We start from the raw sequence: 10,489 nt of genomic DNA, 5'->3' as shown, positions 1-10,489 counted from the left end.
CCTTGGTCTGCAAAATGGCTCCCATTGTGTCCAAGCTTTCATGCACCACGTGTTAGCGGGACTCCTCTACAAGAAGTGCGTCTGCTTCTTAGATGACATCCTGATCTTCTCGGAATCGCAGGAGGCTCACGAAGAGGACGTCAAGGAGGTCCTGCAGAGACTACGGGAGCACAGACTTTACGCCAAGCTGGAGAAGTGCCAGTTCGACATGACGGAGGTGGATTTCCTGGGCTACAAGCTGTCCGACAAGGGACTCGCCATGGACAGCGCCAAGGTCCGCTCGGTGTTGGACTGGAAGAGCCCGCGCAATCGGAAGGAGGTCCAGAAGTTCGTCGGTTTCGCCAACTTTTATCGCAAGTTCATCAAGGGGTTCGCGAAGGAGACGGCGGCCATCACGGACACCCTCAGCTCCAAGAAGAAGAAGTTCACCTGGACGGACCAGGCGGAGCAGTCCTTTCGGAGGCTCAAGCGTCTCTTCGCGTCCGATGAACAGCTGCTACACGTAAACCCCAGCAAACCAATAAGGGTTGAAACGGACGCCTCGGACAGAGCGGTGGGGGCGGTCCTGTTGCAGCAAGATCCGCAAGGGGACTGGAGACCGTGCGCATTCTACTCCAGGAAGCTCAGCAAGTCGGAGCAGAACTACACCATCTGGGACAGGGAGTTGCTGGCCATTCATGCAGCCATCAAGGCGTGGCGGCACTTCCTGGTCGGAGCCAGACACACAGTGCAGGTCCGCACGGACCATAAGAACCTGGAGTACTGGCGCACGGTGAGGTTCCTGAACCAGAGACACATCCGCTGGGCGGAGTTCTTTGCGGATTTCGATTTCCGGATAGAATACATCCCGGGAGACAACAACGTCATGGCGGATGCGCTATCCAGGAAGCCGCAGTATCTCGAGGAAGCGGCACCGGCAGCGGCCAAACACATTTTCGCACCAAAAGCGTGGGCGTGCGCTGCAGCCGCTGTGGACCTGGACGCAGTGCGTCGCGCGCTGCAGGCGGATTCGTTTGCACGATCCAAGATGGAGAAGGTGCGAAACGGCACAGCGAAGGACGACGAGTTCCAGATACGCGACGGACTGCTCCAGATACGCGACGGGCTAGAGTCTTAAACTGGTGTCAGGGGGGAGGAGATTCAGACGGAGCTTCGGCGGTCTAAGGTTACAGACGTAGCGTTGCACGCTGCGCGTGTGGAAGTGAAACTGAACTTCAATAAAGACTTTTATACTAAAGAACGAAGCAGCGTTGGTCTTCTGTGAGCTGGGACCTCGGGCAGTTTAAGACTCTAGCCTTACTCCACCTCTTCCTCTGTTCCTTCCTCCTCTGGGTCCGCTTGCTCGTCGGGGTCTCACCCTTCCTAGACTCTTCTGACGCTGAGTCCCCTGACTCTTCCCCCCCCCTCCTTCGGGCTTTAGGACCTGGCTCCCAATCCGGGTTTTCTGCTGTCCCGCGCTCCTGCACATTTGAACTTGGCGCGCAGCCTCCCACTTTCCTTCTGACCGTTGCACTTGTGTCACTGCTCGCTCCTTCGGGGAAGCTAGCTGGACCTGACCTCCCCTCCGTTTCCCCACTTTCCGATGGGGGCGTGGTCAGCCCTGACTCATCTTCTCTCCCCCCTGGAGGAGATGCTGGTCCTGACTCATGTGACTCTTCCCCCCCACTGCGCTCTGGTGGGGGAGCTGGTCCTGATCCTCCGCTGCTCCCTTGGGAGTCCCCGCTGGCCCCTTGCTTCTGGTGCGTCCCCCCCCTGGGACCCCCCTTGTCCTTACCATAGGCGCCCCCTTCTGGAAATCTTCTGATTCGCTGGAGAAGCTCATGGAATCTCTCGGGCCACTGTCATATTCCCCTACGCTCCCCTCGGATTCCTCTCCTTCGCTCTCTATTTGCTCTCTCCCCTGTGCTTCTGCTCCTGAGCCCCTGACAATAAGTATCTTAGTTTTAATGATAAAAAATATGTTAAGATATTTATAATATGACAGAAAATAGAGAAAGATGGAAAGGATTTGCTGAAACAATTAATAGAAGTGGAATACAAGAAGGGAGGTGAGAGGAAGTCGAGGAAACAAGGGAATGAAAGATAGAGTATGGAAAAGGTGTGAGGTATTGTTTTAAAATGGTTATTGTTTTGTTTTGTTTAGGGTTAAGGTGGGTTAGGGTTTTGTTTATTTTAGTTTAATGTGTTTAGGTTGTGTTTTGTATTGTTTATATATTCTATTGTATTGTTTCTTTTCTTTTTTGTTTTTTCTCTCTTGCCTTTTTTCTTTTTCTTTTCCTTTTCTGTAATCTTTAAAAGTAATAAATATTATTTTTTAAAAAAAGAAGTGGTTTTGCTTGGTTGGGGTTCATCCATCCTTCCAACTACTGAAGAGCCTCATAGGGTCTCCCAAACCACCAACACATTTCTGCAACAATTTCAACCTCTCACATCAATATTTTTTTGTATATGCTTCTCTCTCACTCACTCTGTTTTATTTTCATAAAAGCCCAAGCCTATGATGGAAGAGTTCAAAGCATTACAGTTCAAGAGGTCCCTTGCCTTTGTACAAGTGCCTGGAGGCGGTAGGAGGATGGATGGCGGCTAACAGATTGAGGTTGAATCCTGACAAGACAGAAGTACTGTTTTGGGGGAACAGGGGAAGGGCGGGTGTGGGGGATTCCCTGGTCCTAAATAGGGTAACTGTGCCCCTGAAGGACCAGGTGCGCAGCCTGGGAGTAATTTTGGACTCACAGCTGTCCATGGAGGTGCAGGTTAATTCTGTGTCCAGGGCAGCTGTCTACCAGCTCCATCTGGTATGCAGGCTGAGACACTACCTACCCGCAGACTGTCTCACCAGAGTGGTGCATGCTCTAGTTATCTCCCGCTTGGACTACTGCAATGTGCTCTCCGTGGGGCTACCTTTGAAGGTGACCTGGAAACTGCAATTAATACAGAATGTGGCAGCTAGACTGGTGACTGGGAGTGGCCACTGGGACCATATAACACCGGTCCTGAAAGACCTATATTGGCTCTCATAACAATTCCGAGCACAATTCAAAGTGTTGGTGCTGACCTATACGACCTCGGTCCTGTATACCTGAAGGAGCGTCTCCACCCCCATCATTCAGCCTGGACACTGAGCTCCAGCGCCAAAGGCCTTCTGGCGGGTCCCTCATTGCGAGACGTGAGGTTACAGGGAACCAGACAGAGGGCCTTCTTGACAGTGACGCCTACCCTGTAGAATGCCCTCCCATCAGATGTCAAGGAAATAAGCAGCTATCCTATTTTTAAAAGACATCTGAAGGCAGCCAGATAGGTTGGGTATAAAAATATTAATATTAATATATTAATATTAATATTAATATTAATATTATTCCCATAAGATCAGCAGCCTTCTATGCAAGACAGAAATAAGCCATGCTCTGTCTTTCTACAGCCTGTCACATAGCATTCTCCCTCAGCTTCTCCACTGCATTGCCACGCAAAATGAAGAGGGCTTTCCTCCCCATCCACATTTTGATCTGGGCCACATTATATTCTGACCACCACCACCCATCAAGCTTGCAAAACTTAATCTTTTTTCCTGTTAGCTTACACCAGTGGTTTTCAACCAGTGTGCCATGGCACCCTGGGCTGCCTTGAATGGTGCTCAGGGGTGCTGTGGGCTACTCTGGCCTCAGTCCCTCTTTCCTTCCTTTCCTTCTCTGGTGCCCTCTTGCATCTATGCCTCCCAAAGGCTTGCACAGCTGTTTGTTGCAGCAGCCCTGGCAGCAGGCTCCCCAGGCAAATGCTGCCTCTGTGACTGGCAAAGGGGTGCTTCTCAAGCCCCTGTGGGCAGTGTGAGGAGGCACCTCTCTTTGGGGCAGAGTGGGGGGCAAATCAAGGACCAGGGGCAGCAGCTGCAGCTGCCCAGAGGATTCCCAAGGAGAGTGGAGAGGAGACTGAGGGAACACTCCACAAGGCAGGGTGTTAGAAAAAGGTGAGAGGCTGCCAGCTCTGCAGGTAAGGGGTAACCAAAGTGAGCTCCTAAGCCCCACAGGGGTGCAGCAGAAAGAGTGTAGTTGGTCAAGGGAGCCATGGAATCAAAAAGGTTGAAAAGCTCTGGTTTACATCCCAATGTAATCCTGGAAACTTCCCCCTCCCAACTCTGGAATTGTCTTCTGCTACCATAGGCAAAGAATCTATCCATTCTGAAGGAAATGAGCCCTGAGTGCTCACTGGAAGGACAGATCCTGAAGCTGAGGCTCCAAGAATTTGGCCCCCTCATGAGAAGAGAAGACTCCCTGGGAAAGACCCTGATGTTGGGAAAGACTGAGGGCACAAGGAGAAGGGGATGACAGAGGATGAGATGGTTCTGTCCAACATCAGTGTTGTGAGTCGAGGACCCTCCACCCACATAGGATTATAATAAGACACACAGACACTTTATTTTAGGTTAATCGGCGAAATTAGGCCACAACTTTTATTGGTTACAGCATGTGACTAGTATTGGCTTAGGCATTGGATGAAACAGCAATGCAAGACTCCACCCCACACAGCCAGGGGTCATATCAGGGTTAACAACCAATGGGAGGAGCTTGTTGATGCAAATACAACTGGAAGCTCCCCCATGACGTCACCGGGGGTCGTGCCATGGCGCTAGCCACTACCAGGGCATCCTTTAATGGAATACCCAAAAGAGGAGGGGTAGATGATGGCGCATACCCAATACTCCAACACAGCACACATATTCCAATGCTTAACTGCCACCCGAGCCAAAAGGCTCGCTGCCAATACCCTCACAGGTGCAACCAATTCTTAATACTTCTGATGATGCCTGCCAACCACACATCATCCGAAGAAAGCAGGGACAGACTGAGAAAAGAGGCTTGCAGTTGCTGTTTAAACGCATTTAGCCCCGCCCACCAGCCCGCCCTATTGGTCGGCTGGGAGGCTGGGCCTTGGCAGCAGAAGCAATCAGGAGCAGGGAGGGGCCCCCCCCCGCCGCCGCCGCCGCGGGAGGCCACTTCCGCTCACAACCCCTCGAAGCTACCAGCATGAGTTTGACCAAACTGCGGGAGGCAGTGGAAAACAGGAGTGCCTGGCATGCTCTGGTTCATGGGGTCACGAAGAGTCGGACATGACTAAATGACTAAACAACTAAACAACAACCATAAGCAAAGCCAGGATTTTTGTCAGGGGAGGGCAGGATTTTTCTTCAGGGTGGGGGGGCAGAACCAACATGATTGGTCAGTGATCTTGGCTATGCCCATGTAAATACCCAGAACTCAGGGCAGGGCTTCCCTGGTTGATTGTTTTCATTGATGGGCCATCACTCTGTCTTTGTTTCTTAAATGACTTATCCCCTAGGCAATTTACTAAATTCAGGAATTATGGGGGTTTGCTTAAATGCTAACCCTTTACTAAATTTAGACACTTTAGGAGTGTCTTGCCCCCAACCAGCTTCCACCACCAAATTATAATGCTAGCTTGTTATGATTTATTAGGTTAAAGATCTAGCAAGGACAAAAAAAGGGGGGAGGTGGTAGTTTCCCCAACTCTTGGGAAATGTTTCCCAAAATTCTTTTCTTGATGGGCAGTCCCACCACATGTGCAGCCCAGTCATCACAGAACTGCAGACCCTCCAATGCAATGCTGAAACCAAATGATAGGAATATATTGCCATTTATCCCACACCTGTATGGTTCTTGTGGGTCTTCCTCTAGCAAATAAATATTTTATGTACCTTAGACTATTGCTAGTCCATCTGTCACGTTGTTTGTATTTATCTGGACAATACAGTTTTGGAAGGGAGCCAGGGATAGGCCTGCATTCCATTTCCCCCCATACCACTAGAGTGGAGGAAAAGGTGGCTACTTTTCCAAATCAATGACCTTGATGGGTTCGGAAGCAATAATGCCTTGATGGTGAATCAAGCTGAACTGAGAGGAAGGGCTTTTGCATTTCTAATGATCTGTATAACATGTCTCAACCAAAATGCGTTGTAATACAGTTTCAGGTTTGGGATTCCCAGACCAACATGTTCCACGCTCAGTAGAATGTGTTGTCACTTACTCTGCCCCCCCCCCAGCAAAATAAAGTTATTTAACATATTTTGTCGTTTAGCTAGTTGTTGTTTTGTATTGTGATGGAAAGGCTCTAGAATAAAAACAGATAGTTGGGCAGGAGCAAGAGAATCAATGCCTATAGCAACCTCTACTGTATGTTGTAACCCTCTCCCCATCTTCTTTGCAATATGTGAATACTGTGTGTTGCCTGAACTGCATTACTCTGACACTAACACTGTTCCCTAGATCCAGTTACAGATAGGTAGCCGTGTTGGTCTGCCATAGTCAAAACAAAAAAAATTTTTTTCCTTCCAGTAGCACCTTAAAGAGCTCATACCAAGAACTAACTTAGTTGGTCTTTAAGGTGCTACTGGGAGGTATTTTTTGTTTTTTGTTTTGACTGTTCCCTAGAAGCACCCACCCACTTTGCTGGCCAAGATGAGGCTCTGTCTTCCACTTATTACCCCTGCACTCACAGACAAGTGGCAATGAGGGCTGCTGGGATGTTCCCTGGCAAACTTGGCCATTCAGACATAATATTTGTGTGTGTGTGTGTGTGCGCGCGCGCGCAGAATGGTCGCATCAGATGCTGAGGAAGGTGTGAGGCAAAGGGGTACATAGGCCCATACAGCACTCCTCCTTTTTTCGATCCATTAGCAAGATATTTGGAGACAGACCATCTAGCTCATTGCTCTCTGCACTGACTGGCAGCAGCACTCCAGATTTCAGCCTACGGTCTCTCTCAACCCTTCCTGGAGACGTCAGGAATTGAAGCTGGGCCCCTCTGCGTGCAAAAGATCCTCCCTACCTTTGCTCTAATGGGTGTGTAGAAAGCAGGGAGTACCTGCGCCTTGTTAAAGTCTGCCTGCCACAAAGACTTCAAAAGAGGTCCCAACTGCGAAGCCCCAACACCCGCAGCAACAGCAGCTCTAGAAACCCCTTCAAGGGAGGGGAAGTCTCTCTCTCTCTGCCTTCCAAATTCCCATCTCTTAAACCGTGCTTGCGACGAACGGGCTGTGGGTGTGTAAATGAGCACTTTAACGTGAAGAGGGCGAAGGAACCTCCTCCAGGGCAGTTTAACTGGTCCTCAATATGCTGGACGCTTGTCTAAGGCTGCTTGTCTAAGGTTGAGGAAGTCCTTCGCTCACACGAATGCGCAGCCAGAATGCCCGAGGAGGCAGGCGCGCGCACCTCCGACGATCAGCGATCTGCTGGAGAGCTCACTGCGCCGTGCCGGGAGCGCAGCTTTCTCCCCACGAGGAGGATCCCTGCTTACTGGCCACAAGCCCGCGAAGTCTCAGCAGGGACGGCTGGGCGGTTTCTAGCCGGCGGCAGCAGCAGCAGCATTTCCACCAGCCGGGCTGCCAGGCAAAGCGCTCGGCGGCGAAGTAGTAGACGAGCGGGTCGAGGCAGGCGTTGAGGCTGGTGAGGGCCATGGTGAGCCGGCGGGCCACGTAGGTGGCGCGAATGAGCGGGCAGCCGCCCAGCACGCCGGCGCGACCCAGCGTGTGCACCACTTGCACCAGGTGATACGGCGCGAAGCAGACCAGGAAGACGCCCAGCACCACCAGCACCGTGCGCAGCGCCTTGCGCCGCACGGCTCGTGAGCCGGGCTGCATCCCTGGAGTGGCCAGCAGCCGCCAGGCAATGAGCGGGTAGCAGATGCCGATGAGGAAGAGCGGCAGCAGGAAGCCCACGGCTGCGGCGAAGAGGCTGACGGAGGAGATGCGCCCCCGCCAGGAGCTCGAGGAGAAGTTCTCCAGGCAAGCGGTGCGGCCGTCGGGGAAGCGGCTGGTCAGCGGGCCGCGGAGCGCCAGGTACAGGACGGCGGCGACTAGCACCGCCCACACCCCGACGGCGGCCGCCACCCGGTAGCGCAGCTGCCGGAGCCGGAGGTGGCGCAGCGGGTGCACAACGGCCACGTAGCGCTCCAGGCAGATGCAGGCCAGGAAGAGGGAGCTGCCGTACAGGTTGGCGAAGAAGAGGCAGCCGGTGACCTTGCACAGCGCCTCGCCGAAGACCCAGTCATTGCGCAGCGCGTGGTAGGCAATGCGGAAGGGCAGCGTTAGCACGAAGAGCAGGTCGATGGCGGCCAGGTTCACCAGAAAGACGTTGGCGGGCTCCGTGGCGGACTTGGTGCGGAAGAAGTAGCCCAGGACGAAGAGGTTCCCCACCAGGCCCAAGGCGAAGACCAGGCTGTAGACCACGGGGAAGAGCAGGTACTGGAAGTCGGCGCTCTCCAAGCAGCCGGAGGTGCTGTTGCTGCTGTTCCACGCGGAGCCACCAGAAAGCGGCACTGAGAGGTTCTTCGGCGGCCGCTGGAAAAAAACGAAAGAAACCCGCTTATTTATTTATTCATTTATTCACCCTTCATCCGTACTGCTCAGGGCGGTTCACAAAATAAAAATGAAATATAAAAAACACAAAATACATAATAAAAATTAGAACAAAAACAAACCAAGAATCTCCCACTCCCTCAACACATTGAAAAGGCCAAACATGCACTCGGCGCCCCGTTCGCGGTGCTTGTTCCACAGCTACGGCGTGTTTCTCCCTCTCCTAGGCTAACACTTCTCCCACCCATCCTATAGCTATTGTCTACTGAGCAGCTCCGAAGCAAGGAGCCACCCAGAGAGCAACCGCCTCTTGTCCCCTGTCTGTCTAATGTAGCCGTCAATCTGGAAAAACCTGCAGCTGCGGGGAGCCAGCAGAGAGTGCTCTTTCCTTTTGTTTTTGTAGTGCACTGGGATGATGGTGCCCTGAAATTTTGCCTGCTGCAACCTACTTTTCCCTGTTTTAGATGGCTCTTTGTTTATCGTTTTTCAGCCCCGCTTTGCCTGGTTCTTAGCTCCCCCCCCCCCCAATTTTAGATAACTTCCAAGCCTTTCGAAATATTTGACAATCTTGACTCTCCTTTTTAACCCGAACCCCTTTCTTAGGATTCTGCGGTGCTTGGAGATGCTCTATCAATGGCTGCTTGGCCATGATGGCTATGCTCTACCTAAATAGCTTGAGGCAATAATGCTTCCGAATACCAGTTCCCGGAAAGCGCAAGAGAGGAGAATGCTCTGGTGCCTGAATCCGGCTTGCAGGTTTTCTTTTGGGGTGTCTGGTTGGCGGCTCTTCTGTCCTAGATTGTCCCTACTTAAAGGAAGCCTCAAATCCTGACATCTCCGCATTTCGCCCAGTTGAGACTGGGGGGGGGGGAGGCCGTGGTCTTCTTTCTGCAGAGGACGCTCTCTCTCTCTCGGGGCTCACAGGCAGTCCCTCCGCGGAGGCTGGTGGAGCTTTTCCTCCCTGGGGCTATGGCTGAGCCCCTTGGAAAGGAGGCGGGGAGGGGGCGAGAGGTGGGCAGGTGGGAGGGAGCGACGGGGTGGGACTGCCTTTCTTCCCCACTCCCGGCTGTCCAGGGTGCTGATGACCCTCCCGGAGGTTCTCGCTTCCTAGAAAGCCGTCTCCGCCGCCCTTCCCCAAGCCCCAGGAGCAGAGCTGACTCCTTCCTCCCCACGGGACCCAGGAGTCCTGCCGTCGGGGCCAAACGAGTCCTGCCGCCGTCTCCCTGCCTCACCTTGGCTCACAGCCAAGCAACCGACGCCCCCAGTCCCACTGCCTCCTACCTCCAGGACCTCCATGTGGGTCTCTATCCGCCTGCCTGCCCTGCCCTGCCCTGCCCTGCGGCTGCGGCTGCTACCCGGCAACTCTAGGCCCCCTTGCGCAACCTCAACCCCTCCAGGCACATTCCGGGAAGGTTCGCCTCGGACCCACTTCCTCCCCCCGCCCTCCGGCGTCTCCGATTGGGGAAAAACTACAAGCCGCGTCTCTCGCCAGCCCCTTCCCTGTTCCCTGCATGGGGGGAGAAGCCCCATAACTGCTATTGATTCTGCGGTTCATGTTGTGTTTGTATGTCTTTGGAAGGTGAAGAACTTAGTGAAAATAAAACTGCTGCTATCATGTCCTTGTACCAACATATGGTGCCACCGCTACTGGAATGCCGTGTGCAGTGCCGGTCGGCTTACCTCAGAAAGGATACTGTATTGCATAGTTGGAAAATGGTCAGAAAAGGGCCACCAAAATGATAAAGTGGAGGGGAAGGCTTCCCTATGAAGAAAGGTTGCAGCGTCTGGGACTTTTTAGTTTTTTGAAGTCAGTTTTTTAAATTAAACTTTATACAGTATACATATATTCAAGATTTCAAATTTGTTTTACATTTCTCTTTAAACTTTGACTTCCCGCCGTTCCCTCCATGATGTTCTTAATCCCATCCTATTTACATAACGCATTCTAATAAACATTTCTGCTAAAACGTATTTCGTATATTATCAATCGTCCATCGCTGCTCATATTTCGAATCCTGCTCGCGATTTCATCTGCTTATTTTTTCAGATATTTCCAAAAGGGCTTCCATTCTTCATGACTAGTCCCTCATGTTGGTTTCTTGTTTTTGCAGTCAGTTTCGCCAG

General features: G+C 52.2%; 1 protein-coding gene across 1 annotated transcript; it reads right to left on the bottom strand.

Moving 5' to 3' along the window:
• Positions 1-6,829: 6,829 nt before the first annotated feature.
• LOC128415500 (lysophosphatidic acid receptor 6-like) lies at positions 6,830-9,661 on the bottom strand. Its single transcript, XM_053391741.1, has 2 exons — positions 9,647-9,661; positions 6,830-8,347 (listed from the first exon to the last, which is right to left on the bottom strand). The coding sequence occupies exons 1-2, from the start codon at positions 9,659-9,661 to the stop codon at positions 7,250-7,252; spliced, it is 1,113 nt and encodes a 370-aa protein (XP_053247716.1). The 3' UTR covers positions 6,830-7,249.
• Between the last annotated feature and the right edge of the window lie 828 nt (positions 9,662-10,489).

This window comes from Podarcis raffonei, chromosome 6 (assembly GCF_027172205.1).
Source record: "Podarcis raffonei isolate rPodRaf1 chromosome 6, rPodRaf1.pri, whole genome shotgun sequence".
Lineage (NCBI taxonomy): Eukaryota > Metazoa > Chordata > Lepidosauria > Squamata > Lacertidae > Podarcis > Podarcis raffonei.
The sequence above is the reverse complement of the archived record's forward strand: the minus strand, read 5'-3'. Positions and strand labels throughout refer to the sequence as shown.